This window comes from Manis pentadactyla, chromosome 4 (assembly GCF_030020395.1).
Source record: "Manis pentadactyla isolate mManPen7 chromosome 4, mManPen7.hap1, whole genome shotgun sequence".
NCBI lineage: Eukaryota > Metazoa > Chordata > Mammalia > Pholidota > Manidae > Manis > Manis pentadactyla.
The window spans coordinates 42,801,122-42,816,606 of NC_080022.1; the positions used below are offsets into that span (position 1 = coordinate 42,801,122).

General features: G+C 37.6%; 1 protein-coding gene across 1 annotated transcript in view; it reads left to right on the forward strand.

Annotated features, from left to right (window-relative positions):
- SCP2 (sterol carrier protein 2) overlaps positions 1-12,598 on the forward strand; it is a 141,542-nt gene extending 128,944 nt beyond the window's left edge. The window contains exons 15-16 of the mRNA XM_036892782.2: positions 8,813-8,892; positions 11,578-12,598. Coding sequence (XP_036748677.2) covers positions 8,813-8,892; positions 11,578-11,673 — 176 coding nt within the window. The 3' untranslated portion in view covers positions 11,674-12,598. The remainder of the gene's footprint in view (positions 1-8,812; positions 8,893-11,577) is intronic.
- The last annotated feature ends 2,887 nt before the right edge of the window (positions 12,599-15,485 follow it).

Here is a 15,485-nt window from a genome sequence, read left to right on the forward strand (position 1 = left end):
CCTTAAATATCCTCATTGCTTGTTTTCTCATTTCCTTTGCATCTTTGCCCAAATGTCACCTTCTCAGTGAGCCCTTCCCTAACCACAGTTTTAAATCACATCCCCATTACCGTTCCCTCTTTGTTCTTTTCTGACTTACGTTTCTTTATAGGACTTATTGCCATCTGGTTTACAGTATAATGTTTTACTTGTTTTCTTGTTTATTGTCCATCATCCCCACTTGAATTATAAGCTGCATAAAAGCAGAGCTTTTTGCCTGTTAGGTTCACTGCTGCATTTTCCATGCCTAGGATAGAGTACTTGTTAGATGGTAGGCCTTCAATAAAATAAATAATTAAAAAATGAACAGCAGGATGAATAAATGATGCTTACTAAAGCATTCAATATGGTAGCTGTATTGTAGGTTATGTTTCTCTTGTTGGAGAGAGCCTGGTACAATTAAGAAGCATGATGGATGGGAATCTACTTTTTGGAGGGCTTAAAATACCATGCTAATGAACTTTGAAAATGATTTGCTATATAGTCAATCCATTATAGCTTTCTAAATGGAAAAGTGAAAGTAAGAGCTGTGTTTTAGAGGATGAAGCTGGTTCATTAGACCTGGTGAATTGGAAAGGAAGAAATCAGAAGCAGAAAGAACAATTAGGAGAACTGATGTTACCACTAAGTGAGCAAAAAGGATATCCTGAGTTTTGGCAGTGAGAAAGAAAGGATGTTGTTACATGGTAGTTACCATGAATGTTTGGGATGAAGTTGATGGGACCTGGAAGCCTTGTAGGAAAAAGAGGTCTTTCAAAGATGGAGTTTCATTATTGATGCATTGTTGAGGGAGGTCCTGGAGGAGAGGATGACATCAGGAGCATAGGGAGAGAGTTAGCCTTAGCAAGGAGGGCTGCATACTTCTTTCCATGAGAGGGTAGACACGTATTCAGGTGCATTTTGAGGTAGAGGAGGTTGACAAAGCTCCTGGAATAGAGTTTAGAGCTTGAGGACAGGAGAAAATGTTGAGTAGTACTGTAAGTGCTATTGAATAAGGAAATCAACTAGAGATCACCAAAGTAAGAGTTGAGGAGGTAGTAAGGGCATCTAGTAAGGGCAGCATGGCGTTGTTGTGGAAAGTTCCTGAACTATTGCCTTTTTTTTTTCCCCTCAAAATGAGTGGGCAGATAAATAACTATATGTTTTCATCCTATGAGCTGCCATGCGAATGTGGTATAAGAATAAAAACCAAATGCTTCATCTAGACTTTATAGCTCTTAGAAATAATTCTGCAAAATAGTGCCAGTTTTTAAAAATGATTTAATAGTTACTTCAGGATTATATTCTGATATGCCCAGGCAGATATTAAGGTGATTTTTAAAAAATCTCTCCAAAATTAAAAAAACATTGTTGATTGGTGCTTTTGTATCATGAAAGATGTTATGCTTATGGAAAGCTATTGGATAATTTCATAAAACCTCTGCTCCCTACATAAGTACTCTGGCAGTGAGCTCTCCTCACATCAGGTACCCTCATCCCAGACCTGAAGGGATTTTACCCCGCGGCAGGGTAATTTCTGCTGAAACTGACACTTGTTGGCAGCCAGGCGTGGCTTTGAAATATGCACCTACCCAGTAAAAGCCACTAACTGGAAATTGCCAGCTCCTTTTACATCAGTCAACAAATGACCATTTGTTAGAGATCAGCTACATTAAGCATTAATAACCTCTCCTAGTTTGAACTGGCATCTTAAAGAGAATTGCTAGTTCTTTTGGCATGTACACAGTGTGACTGTGTGTACGTGGTGGCATGTACTTACTGTTATGGAAGTAAGATGTATTTAAGTGTATTTCATTTGTTTATATTCTAAGAGTTTGGTAATGATTATTGTAGATGGTTATATTAAGAACTTTCACGTTGTAAGCATTTTCTATCATCTTTTCTTCCTGCCTAGGTATGTTTCTCTGTGAATTCTGCCCCTCTTTCCTCTCCTTTGAAATGACTCACATAGCATTATCTCCAGAAAGCCAACTTTGATTAATCTAATATGACACATTAGTCTTCCATTCCTTTATTCTATACTCTTAGCACTTTCTTGAGTTCCCAACCCTGCTCCTTTATGGGGAACATGATATAGAAAGCGTCAGTCTCCCATCCCAAAGGTACAGTAGAAGGAACATACATAGCCTTTGGAGACACCCAAACCAGGTTCAGATGTGGGCTGTCACTTATGTAGGTGTATACTTTCCCTTAGTCCGATTTTCTCATCTAGAAAATGATAAGAAAATTTCTCTCCATGGAGTTGTTATAAGGATAAATTATTTAAGGCACTTTAGCATAGTAAGTGCTCAGTAAATCACTGTTTCCTCCCCAACCCATATGTTAAACGTTAATTTTGCTTGAACACATCAGACTTATCTAAGACTTCTCAAAAGGACTTGGGGAACTGAGAAAGCATCTGAGATTCATCAGATGCTAATAAACTGGTGAAGGCCTAATTAAAAATGAGCTGTTGAATGTTTGTATCCTTCCTGTAACAAGAAAAAGCTATAGAGCTTAGGAGTTGGGAGTATGGGCTTTTGCAGCAGGAATCTGCTTTCAGACCTAGCTCAGCTGCTCAGCTGTGTGGTCTTAGGTAAGTTGTTTGACCTCTCCGACTCTCCTAAAGTTGTTCTAAAGATCAGATGTCCTAAGGTTGTTCTAAAGATCAGATGGGTCCATGTACGTGAAGTGTTCAGCATAGTGAGAACTCAGTAAATGCTGATTCTATAGCAGTAGCACACTTGACTTCCTGAAGTCATTTTCCAATGACTTAAGAGTTTTTTCTTGGAATATTAGGATCAAGTCCAACTATACATCAAGTCTAACTTATCTCAATTTACTAGCTTTTTTCTCCCTACTCTTTGATGTTACAAATCTACAAGAGAACTGGATTTTTTAGATTATAAATACCTTCATTTTTGAAGTTTTGCACCTTTTTTCCAATAATAAGAAAAATTTGTTAGAGGCAATGATGAAATGGCAATTGAATTTCAGTCTTTTTAGGGGTTATCCCTGAGTAAGACATATAATAAAAGCTTTTGACTTTCAATGTTGTTTTAATTATTTAATAATGGTCATGCTATGCTTTAACAGCTCACCCCATCTTAGTCTGTTCAGGCTGCTATAACAAAATACCACAGACTGCGCAGCTTATAAAGAATAGAAATTTATTTCTCATAATTCTGGAGGCTGTAAGTCCAAGATCTAGGCACTGGCATGGTCATGTTTAGAGAGGGCCCTCTTCCTGGTACACAGCAAATGCCTTCTCTCAGCAGGCTTACATGGTGAAAGGGGGTAGGTTTCTCTGTGGAGCCTTTTGTAAGGCATTAATCCCATTCATTAGGGTTACACCCTCATGACCTACCAATGGCCCCACCTACTCATAATATTGCATGAGCATTAGGATTTCAATGTATAAGTTTTGGGGAGCTGATACAAACATTCAGATCATAGCTACCCCTATCTGTTTTAAGTCCTCTCTTTTGTAAGGCAAAGATTATCTGATTAGTTATTGTGTCATATACTTTGATAATCTTTTGAACTTTACATAATCTACTTACTTATTCAACAGTTATCTGTTGAGTGCTCTTTCTGTGTTAAGCACTCTTTAAGGACCTGGGGATATAGCAGTAAACAAAGCTGATAAGGGCTCTATCCTCCTAAACTTTTCATGCTACTGAACAAACACAGACAGAAAATATATATACAAATAAGTAAAGTAACCAGATAAGTGCAATGAAGAAAAATAGAATAGTGAGATAGAAAGTGACTTGGTTTTGGGGAGAGGCAACTTTAATTTGAGGAGGAGCCACCTGTTCGAGTACTACTGTTATACCGATTGCCTGAAAACACTGCTGAAATTTTGTTTTCTTGGTGAATTTTTCCTTTTGCATGTAACCTCTCATTTATCCAAGGCAGATATGGCTGATCTGGCAGTGAAATACTGGAGTCTTTGTTGTAGTCTTTTTAAAAAATTTTACTTTCATGATATTAAATTAATATTTTTAAAACTTTGTATAATATATATTCTATAAGAAAAAATAGAAAAAAGAAAGTGAAAAAATTACTGTAATCTCACCATCTTTGTTCAGGGGTTGACGAACTATGGCCTGTGGACCAAATCCAACCCACCGTCTATTTTTTTGTTTTGTGTAAAATTTTTATTGAAGTCTAGCCTGTAATAAAGGGCATAAATCTGAAGTGTACAGCTTGTTAAATGTTTACAAATGAATACATCTCCCAGATCAAGATGCAGAATGTTACCAGCATTCTAGAAGTCCCCCTCAAAGCCTCTTCCATCACCATCTATTCCTAAAAGGAACCACTGTTCTGAATTTTAGAAATTCATATAAATGGAACCATACAATATTTACTCTTTTATGTCTGACTTCCTTCATTCAGCATTGTAAGATTCTTTGATATTGTTGGGTGTAGCAGTAGTTCACTTTTACCAAGTGAATGCACCAGAATTTATTTATTCATTCCATTGTACATTACTGATGTATCTTTACAGTGTTTCCATTTTAGGGCCTTATGAATAAAACTGTTACGAACATTCTCATATGTGCCTTTTAATGGACATAACATACTCATTTCTGTTTGGCCTATAACCAGGAGTAGAAATACTAGGTCATAAGGTACAGTATAAATAAAGTTTTTTGATGGATATACTATTTTACGTTCTCTTCCACATTATATGAAAGTTTCATTTGCTCCACATTTTTTATAATACTTTGGCTTGTTGGTTACTTTTAAGTCAGACACTGAGGTATAATTTATGTGTAATAAAATCTCTTTTTAGATGTACAATTCTGTGAATGTAGACAAATGCATATAGTTGTGTAACCATCACCAAAAACCAAGATATAAAATATTCCTATCACCCCAAAAAGTGTCCTTATGTCCCTTTGTAGTCAATCCCCTTCTCCCACCCTCAGGCACTGGCAACCACTGACCTGATTTCTGTCCCTGTAGTTTTTACTTTTTCCAGAAATGGAATCATAGTATGTAGCTTTTTGAGCCTGCTTCTTTCACTGAGATTCAATCATATTGTTGCATGTTTCATCAGTAGTTTGTTCTTTTTGTTGCTGAATAGTTCATCCACTTACCAGTTGATGCACATTTGGTTTTTTCTCCTAGATTTTGACAATTTGAATAAAGCCACTTGAACATTAACATACAGTTTTTAGTGCAAACACATGTCTTCATTTGTATTGCATTAATACCTAAGACTAGGATTGTGAGATCATATGGCATATTTATGTTTAACTTTACAAGAAGCTTCCAGACTGTTTTCTAAAGTGGAGTGATTTTACAGTCACTCCAGCACTGTATTGATCCTTTAGTTGCTCCCATCCAAACCAGCATGGGTATGCTTTTTTTTAGCCATTCATTCTAGTAGGTATGTAGTAGTATGTCATCCATGCTTTTTATTTGCCTTTTCCTGGTGAGGAATGAGGTTGAGCACTGTTCCATGTGCTATTTTGGCCCATTTAGAGATCTTCTTTTATTTGTCCATTTTTTGTGTTGGATTATCTAACCTTTTCTAATTGAGTAATAGAATTTTTTTTTTTCATTTTCACCTATTATTTATTCATTAGTCTTCTGTCTTGTTTCTTTTTTTTTTTTTGGTTCTCATTCACTAACTCAGAAAAAGTTAAAAATACTTATTTTAAAGTCTTTAGTGTTTTCTTTTTTTTTTAGATAATTATTTTTTATTGAAGGGTAGTTGATGCACAGTATTACATTACATTAGTTTCAAGTGTACAACACAGTGATAAAACATTTATATACATAATTCTAGGTTCCAGCTATCACCCTACCAAGCTGTTACAATATCTTGACTATATTCCTTATGCTATACATTACATCTCGGTTACTTATTTATTTTACCATTGGAAGTCTGTCCTTTATTTTTTTTATTTTTATTTTTATTTTTGTGAGGGCATCTCTCATATTTATTGATCAAATGGTTGTTAACAACAATAAAATTCTGTATAGGGGAGTCAATGCTCAATGCACAATCATTAATCCACCCCAAGCCTAATTTTCGTCAGTCTCCAATCTTCTGAGGCATAACAAACAAGTTCTTACATGGAGAACGAATTCTTACATAATGAATAAGTTACATAGTGAACAGTACAAGGGCAGTCATCACAGCAACTTTCGGTTTTGCTCATGCATTATGAACTATAAACAGTCAGTTCAAATATGAATACTCATTTGGTTTTATACTTGATTTATATGTGGATACCACATTTCTCTCTTTATTATTATTATTTTTAATAAAATGCTGAAGTGGTAGGTAGATACAAGATAAAGGTAGAAAACATAGTTTAGTGTTGTAAGAGAGCAAATGTAGATGATCAGGTGTGTGCCTGTAGACTATGTGTTAATCCAAGCTAGACCAGGGCAATAAAACATCCACGTATGCAGAAGATTTCTCTCAGAACGGGGGGGTGAGGTTCTAAGCCTCACCTCTGTTGATCCCCAATTTCTCACCTGATGACCCCCCTGTGACTGTGCCTGTCTTAGGTTGTTCCTCCCTTGAGGAATCTTACCCGTCTCTGGCTAACCAGTCATCTTCTGGGGCCATACAGGGAAATGTAAAGTTGGTAAGTGAGAGAGAAGCCTTATTGTTTGAAATGGTTAGCTTTTTATTTCTTTGCATATTTATGCCCTGTAGCTTCTATGCCCAGCATTTGTCTTGAGGTATCTTTACCACTTGGAAGAATTATGATACTCGGTAAATTTGATATGAGGCACGAATTCTATTTAAGGGTTGTAATTAGGAAGGAAGAAGAAAAGCTATAGAAGTAGCAGGCGGAAGAAAACATGGGAAGATTGATTATTTCTTTGACATATCTTCTTGTAGAGTAACTTCAGCATGTATAGGTTTTAAGCTACTACTTAAATTGGGCACACACATTAACATAATAGGAGTATAGTTACATAACCAAAGCATACCTGTAATTACCAGCCATCTCCAGTGAAACCAAGAAAACCAGTTAGGCACCTTAGGCATTTTTGAAAACTTATCTATGATATGGTGGATATTGTCCAACTGAACTTGAACAGTCTGAGAGAAATCAGACAAATTAAAACAACCCATTCCTGGGGAATGTTCACATCCCTTATGTTCTTTTAACAGTAAATAGTCTGTAGTTGTAAGATTTTGGAGTGCTACAATTTGCACTTCTCTTAATTCTTGATTGAGTTCCAACAGTATAGATCCAGTCAAATTTGTTGTTTTACTGTATGCACAGGCCAGCTTAGATATCTCCTTCATTCCCATGGCAAGTCCAGGAGCTGATGGGATGAGTGCATCTACAGCTGTTGGGGTTTTTTGATGATCATCTTCTGTCATGAGTCTTCCAGAGAGTGCTGATGTTGGAAGTTCTCTTTCATATCGTATCTTAGTTCATTTTCGGGGTAGCCCAATTAGGCTTTGATCTTCTGTATAAACGCAAACAGACCCTTTTCCTACACTTTTATATGCCCTTTGTACCCTTGTGTAGTGAGTAATAGAATTTTTAAAATATATTCTGGATACAACTTTATCGGTTATGTGAATTGCAAATATCTTTTCTGTTTTGAAAATAGTTTTATTGGATCGTAGTCACACTGATTTGTTAATATATTATCTCTGGTGGTTTTTGCATTACAGAGGCACACTTCAGTAGTCAAGATAGAGACCTACTGGCCCAAAAAGGCAGAAATCCTTAGTGTCTGATCTTTTACAGAAAAAGTTTGTTAACCCCTGATCTAGATAACTGTATTAATTTTCTATTATTGCATAACAAATTGCAGCAAATTAGTGGCTTAAAACATTGCACACATTTATGACCTCACAGTTTCCATGGGTAAGTTGGCTGAGGAAAGCCTAGCTGGGTCTCTGCATAGGGTCTCACAGGCTGCAGTTCAGGTGTTGGCCAGGGCAGAGTTATCATCTGGAGGCTGGACTGGGGAAAGGTCATGTCGGAGTTTACTCAGGTTGGTAACAGGATTCATTTCTTTGCAGCTCTGAATGATGGCTTCAGTTTTTTACAGGCTATAGGCCAGAGTCTGCCCTTAGCTCTGAAAGTCTAGTACCCTGCCATGTGGCCCATTCCATGTGTAGTTCACAGCACAGCAGCTTGCTTATTTGAGGCCAGCAGGAGAGTAAGTCCACTAGCAAGACAATCTTATATATAAAACATAGGAATGACATCCCATCTCCTTTGGCACATTCTATTGACCAGAAGCAGGTTGCAGGTTCTGCCCACACTGAAGGGAAGGGGAATTATACAAAGGCCATGAACACCAGGAGGGTGGGGGTTGGGAGAGGCACCTTAGAGTCTGTGCGCCACAGTAACGATTACCAATATATTGGTGTCTAAGTTTACAGATATTTTTCCTATGCATATGTTATGCATGTCTGCTTTTAAGCAAAAACGGACCATGCTCACAGCTTGTTTTGTAATTGGCTTATATAACAGTATCATTAATGGTGTAACTTGAACATTTTGTCAGGTCAATAAATGTAGAACCACATTATCTAATGGCTGGAGTGTATCCGTTATTTGAATACTGTAATTTATTTAAACAATTTAATGGTGTTAAAATACTGAGGTTGCTTGTAATTTATGCCACATTTTACCAGTCTGCCATAGAAGTATACATGAATACCCATTTCCCCACACTGCTATGGTATTGGATGTGATTCTTTTGCAGTCAGTGGCTTTTGACTAATAAGTATACATGAAATAGAATGCTTTCCTTTTCTCCTTTCTCCTACATATCTCTGTTGTAGATAAGAAGGCTGACTGCACAATCACAATGGCTGACTCGGATTTACTGGCTTTAATGACTGGTAAAATGAATCCTCAGTCGGTAAGTATGATGGAGCTCTTATCCTTCCAGTAGGTGGGTCTTTTAGCCTGTTCAACTTCATCTCCTTTCTCAGCCTCATACCATAAACTGCAGAGTGGTCAAACCCACAAAAGTCAGTGTTTCCCAAAATGTTAATTTAATGACAAACATTTGTGGAGCAAACTGTGTGCCAGATACTATTCTGTGTGCTGGAAATACCCAGATAAATAAGACATGGTTCCTGTGCTCAGGGCATCCACAATTTGGTATGAGACAGATCTGCAAAAGAGTAAATGCAGCCAAGTATCTGAGGTGCCATGCCTGGCATGTGGTCTGGAGAGGGTAGGGGATGGAGCAGCCATGTCTTCCTGGACCATCACAGACAAGCAACACTGGAGCTGAGACATAAGGGTGACCAGGAGTCAGCAGTGCACAGATGGAAAGTAGCAGTCTGGGCGGAGGGAGGGAGCAGTGTGAATAAAGTATGATCTTTTTGCCTCAACTGTCCTTTCTTACTAACTCCTTGTCTTTCAAAATTAGCTCAGATAATTATCTCCAAAATGACCTTCCAAGTTGTTGGGGAGCCTACAGCCAGTCCCTCTTTTGGGCCGCTTGCTGGACTGTTAGTTTAGCAACTTGTCATGTTAGTCACAATGTGCCTGTCTCTTTCCTGTTAGATTGTGTTTCAGTGGAACAAATCACATCTTATTTGTCTGATGTCAGCAGGTTTGGCATGATGCCTGACATTTTTAGCTTTTCAGCAGTTAAATTGTATTTGTTTAAAATGTACTTATGCCTTGTATAGATTTTCCCAGATCTCCAAATTATTAAGGGTCTTTAGTTGCACAATATTGAACAGACTCAACATTCTGAGCTTTCATTAGCATAACAAGAAAGAAACTAAGATGCTTCTTTCCATTGTAACCTCAGCCTGATTTGTTTTAGGTCTTGTTCCTGTGGTCCCTTGGTAATTCAAAAGATGAGATAAAACAACTAAGTCTGACTACCACTCATACTCCTTTTTAAAATGCTTTTTCTAAGCAACTAAGCATATTTCAGTTGATGCTTTGATGAGATAGAGCAACTTGCCTCTGTGATATTTCAACTGAAAACACACCACTGGAACTGACATTTGTACCCACTGCATTTGCTCCAAAAATCTGGGCAAAATAGAGGCCACCAGTACAGGAGCTGGCTGTCTTCCTCCTTCCCACCAACTGCTCCATGCACTTCCTTGGCAGGGTGATCAGACTTCACACATCAGCTGCCCTCATTATCTATTTATCTGTTTACCTCCAGTTTTGGGGAGTGAAGTATCAGCTTACTTTTCTTGAACACCTGTTAGTACCCAAAGGAATTAATGATAGAGATGGCAGAGCTTTCTGTTAATGTACTAATGACCCTCCCTTGTGCTCAGTGTAGGATTTGACTGGAAACCATTAAATGGGGTGGAACTTAGAATTTCAGTGTTTGGCTACAGTTGAAACAGAGCAGTGTGCTCTCCAGTGTGAAGCCACACACGAGGAACACCTGGGGCCCAGATTAAATGATCCTTATGTTTGGATTTGCTAAAGGGTGAAGATTCATGTTTTTTCCATATAATTAGTAACTAAAAGTTAGTTTTTTCTTGAAATTTAACAAAGGGAAAGATGGTGAGTTTCTCTTGGAGGTACTACTGGTCCATATTTTTAAAGGACATATGTTAAATATATTGTGTTCTGAGACACCTGACCTTTAAGTCATCAGACAGAAGGCTGCGTGCCATATAGAAAGGAAATATTTAGTTTGTCCAGACAGAGGAGGAGGAAAAAGAAAGAATTAGTCACCCTTACCAAAAGGTGTAGAAAAAGCAGAGCTCTGCTCATTCCCATGGATGAGGCAGAAGAGCTTTTGTTCTTGCTGAAAAAGCTAAGGCTACTGGAAATTTTTTCATCTTGCCCTTACGAATGAGTTAGAAGACTGCAATCATAGAGAAATTATGCTGTGCTCCCAATGTTTCTATTTCTCTAAAGTTTTATGGGGATTTTATTACATGATAAATTTAGCAAATACCATGTGATCTAATCCCAGGCAGTTGTTAAATGGAACAACTTGTGGCTCTGCACTTCGAATTGGGTCTATACTTCTTACTGAGTGAAAGCTTAACACAGGCACCTCAGTCTCGGGCAGGCTGCCTGGCTTCCCACTGTAGGGATAAATCCTTTATCATGTATACCAAAAAAGGGAAAAAAATTGGTGACATTTCATCCACATTATTTTGAATCCCAAGAGTTTCTAAGTGTGTTAATCATGTGGTTTTTCTCCCAGCAGACTACTGAAAATTTAAGTTTATATTCCTGTTCCACTTATAATATTTTTAAACAAAATCGATCTAGTATGAACTCACTTTGCTTAATATTTGGAAAATGTACTACCTTTGAGGAAGGCGGATAGGTAGACAGTTTCTAAGGTAGACAGTGTTTAAGAAAAGACATTTGGGAGAGATGTGTCTCTTGACTGCTCTATGTAAAGCATGGCTTTTTCAAATCCTTCCTTTTCAGGAATTTGGTACTGAATCTATTCTAAAAAGCCAAGTTTCATATTTTGAAGAAAGTTTAAGAGACCTGTAAAATAAATGATCTCAGGGCTGGATAGTCTAGAAATATCAGCAGTTTCAAAACAAAAAAAACACTTAAGTTAATAAATTTTCTTTCTTCTTACTCACAGGCCTTCTTTCAAGGCAAACTGAAAATCACTGGCAACATGGGTCTGGCTATGAAGTTACAAAATCTTCAGCTTGAGCCGGGCAAAGCTAAGCTGTGAAGAACTCCCTTTGCCTACCATTGAGAATCAAGATGAGATATATAGATACATATCCATATATTTCATTGTCAGAATTAGACTGAAACTATACATTGGCAAATAGCTGAGATTTGTTTTTAAAATGAGTGCGACCAATTCTGTTTTCCCTCAGCTCAGGTGAATGGAGCCTGACGGTGCACCCCTGCTTTGCTGAAGTGTGTACAACTGTGCATTACAAAGCTAACATGGTAATTATGGTCTGGGGTAAAATTGAGTTTCAGAATAAAATTAGGAACAGCAAAATGGAAAAACTATGTAAACAAAAGCTCTTATTTTGTTTATAAATTTTATTTAGAATTATTCTGCTGAAGATTCAATTCAAGTTTTCCTTGGGAAAACTAGGGAGGAAACAAAGTATCCATAGCTGAGCAGTAATTAGTGTTGTGCACTTAATGACCTTCATCTATTTCCCCTTGACAGTTTTTAAAATTCTGTGCTGGGATGTCTTAAAAAAAAAAACAAAAAAACTTAAGAATTTTACATTTCGTGTCATCAAAACGGTATTTTCTTCCCAAAAGAAGTATGATCAGTGCTTGGGGGGGAAAAATCTATAGCTGAACACAGGCCTATTTTTAAGTAAAAATATTTTTAAATAAGTTTCCTTCTTGAAAAATCAGTGTATTAAGTGTCATAAAATGCTATTGTTAAAACTAATTGAACAAATAGTTTGCTTTGAGATGCAGTTTTGAAATTATAATCTCAATTTTATAAAGCTCTCAGTCCTTTGTTACAATTTTCCTTTTTCATGAGTTTAATCAATTATCCACATTTAATTTATCTTCTTAGATTTTCTAATGCTAATGTTAATTCTTATAACATTAAGATATGGGGTAAAATAATGCTTTTGGAAGAATGTTTAATAGAACATTAAAATCACTTTTCCTGATCTTTGTTTTTATTGTGTATCTTTTTGTTCAGAGTTTTCTAAATGATGGAGAGTACGAGAAACAGTGGAGTTTCTAAATAATCTGTGTTATCTAGATGTTATCTACAGTTACTTTGACCTAATCACAGCTCTTTATTAGGGCGGCAGTGTGTTTGAAAAGAGCACTTGAATAGGAGTCAGGAGTCTTGCTTCTCCTTAGCAAATAACTGCTTGCTAGGCCTGTTGCTAAGCTGTTAAAAGTTAGAGTGGTTTATGTAGATTGTCTGTTAAGTTCCCTTCTGCTCTGGTGATCCTGAGTCTACTCAGAGCTCAGCAGAACTCTTGGGAGTTTTCCAGGCCCCACCTTTCTGTTAACATGTTACTTCACGCAAAGGTGGTCAGAGGTAAAAAGCCGGGTGGTTTCATTTGTTTAGGTGTTTGGAGCCTGTGCTAATCAGATCAGGACAGGATCCAATCCCCTTAGACCATCCAGCTCTGCATGTTATGTGTGTGACCAGCAGAACAGCATTTGGTGATGGGGCAAGACAGTTAAGCCAAGATAAGTTGATCTCAAGTTCTATAAGTGAACTCAGAACACAGATATGCTTCGTAATGATAATAGCTTCTTACTCTGAGAAGGAAAAGACCAAGAAAAAAGTTCCAAGAAAATATCTGATTTATCTCTAGTTTGGATTTTCTGCATATTCTGCCTTAATTTGTCCCAGATATTAAGATGAGCCTAAAAAACCAAAACCAAAGAGAAAAACTGTTTCTCAGAATAGAAACGTATTCACATACAAGTGCAACTTGTAGGTGTAGTAGAAAAGTACTTAGTGATGAAATATAGTAGTTTAATTTCTGGGGAAGCATGGTTTGGAGGAAGGAGGTTAACAGGTCAGGGTTAAAATTGCTCCTGTTACTGAGTGTCCTGCTTGAGCAGGTTGAGTGTCAGTTGCCTGATCTATAAAGTGGAGATACTAGTATTGACCTCTGAGGATTGAGAATCTAGAGAGAACATATAAAGTGCCTAAGTTAGCATTAGTACATCATAGTCTCTCAGTAAATACACGTTACCTTAGTGTCCCCATGACTACCACCACTTCTTGCTTCTGTGATATGTAGTATGGTATTCTGTAGTGTTTTCCTGTGTCCCACTTGAGTCTCTTGTTCATTTAGCAAGTATTTATTGAGTGCCAACCATGTATAGGGCATATTGAGGGTGCAATGTTGAGTGCTAGGGTAGAGGGCTGGGAAGTGGATGTCCAGGTGCAAGGAGGTAGTGTCCTGGACTAGGGTGTCTGTTGCAGAGATTGATTTGGAAAAGTAGGCTGAGGTAGAGCTGAAGAACTTAGTGACTGGATGTAAGGACAAGAATGTCTTATAGGTGAATGGGTCATGATTGGAATAGTGAGAGTCAAGCAGGTTTAGGGAGCACGGTTGAAATTATAAGCTCTACTTTTGAACTTATTACCTGAGGTGCCTGAGAGATTTGCAAGTGGAGATTTAACCCTGACCTTGGATTTACAAGGCTAGAGCTCAGAGTGAGTTTCAGCTGGAGATGGCTACACATTTGAAAGTCCTGAACATATGGGTGGTATTTCAAGCTACAGGAATGAATGATATCACCTGGGGAGGTAGGATGGGGGTTGGAGTAAGCCTTAAGGAACTTCAGCCTTTAGATATCAGGTAGAGGAGGAGGATCTGACAAAGGGGATGAAGAAGAGGGGCTAGCTGAGGTGAAGGGAAATTCCCAAGAAGAGAGTGTAGCCAGAAAGTGGAAAACAGTCCACTGTCCTGAACTACTGTGAGGTCAAGTAGTATGATGTCTGAAAGTGTGTACTGGATTAAATTTGGCAACATGGAAATAAATCACTGGTGATATTACAAATCAGTTTCAGTGGAGAAATAGGGATAAAAGCTAGTTTGGAATTGTTTTAATAAAGAGCTATGGGTATTAAGAACAGAAAAGTTTCATTTGGTAGTGATATGCTCAGTTTGCAAGTGATTAATACAGAGGAAGCACATTAGCTGATACTTTTAGCTCTCAGGTCATCTTGCACATGCTGTTATCTGTGCCAACTCTCACCATTCTCTTCCTGCCCTCCTCCCCAACCCACTTGGCAAATTCCTTTTCATGCCTTAGCTTTCAGGAAGCTGTCCCTGTTTGCTACAAAGAGCTAATCATGCCTCTGTAGTAATTTGTCTCTCACCAAACAGAGAGCTGCTTAAGGGCAAGGACTGCATTTCAGGCATCCATTTTGATATCCCCAGCACAAATGATTGGCTCATTATCATTAAGTAAACGAATGAATAACAATTTATATTCACAGGGGTCATGTCTGAGGATAGGAGCCTCATCACAGAAATGTATTCTCTATTACAATGACCTTCTGTTGCCCTGATGATGAAAAAATATTAAAAATCCTGTTTTAGCCTTATTTATCCTGCTCTTTCTTCAAAAATATTTGCAACTTCTCTGAACTATCTTCCAACTTAAGATGGAAACAGCCTGAATAGGAAAAGACAAGTTTATTTCTGGTTTTGTTACACGTGTTAAAAAACAAAGTGGTCCAGGCAGTTGTGTGCATTAAACAGCCTTGTTGCTCTACTTCTCTGGGTGAATCCCAACTCTCGGGTTTCTACAATCCTTGTTGATTATGAGGAGGAAGAATGACGGAGACCATGATCGGAGAGTTGAGTGTGGAGGGGTGGGGGGCTGCAGAGGAGTCACTGAAGTGTGATCAGAATCTCAGACCAGGGTAGAAACTATGTTATTCATCTCTGCATTTCTAATAATACACGATCAACATAAGCATCAATAAAGGTTTCTTGAACAAATGAGTATTGGAAAATTTGATCATACAACTTTTTTGTTTTGTTTTTTGTTTTTTTTGTGAGGGCATCTCTC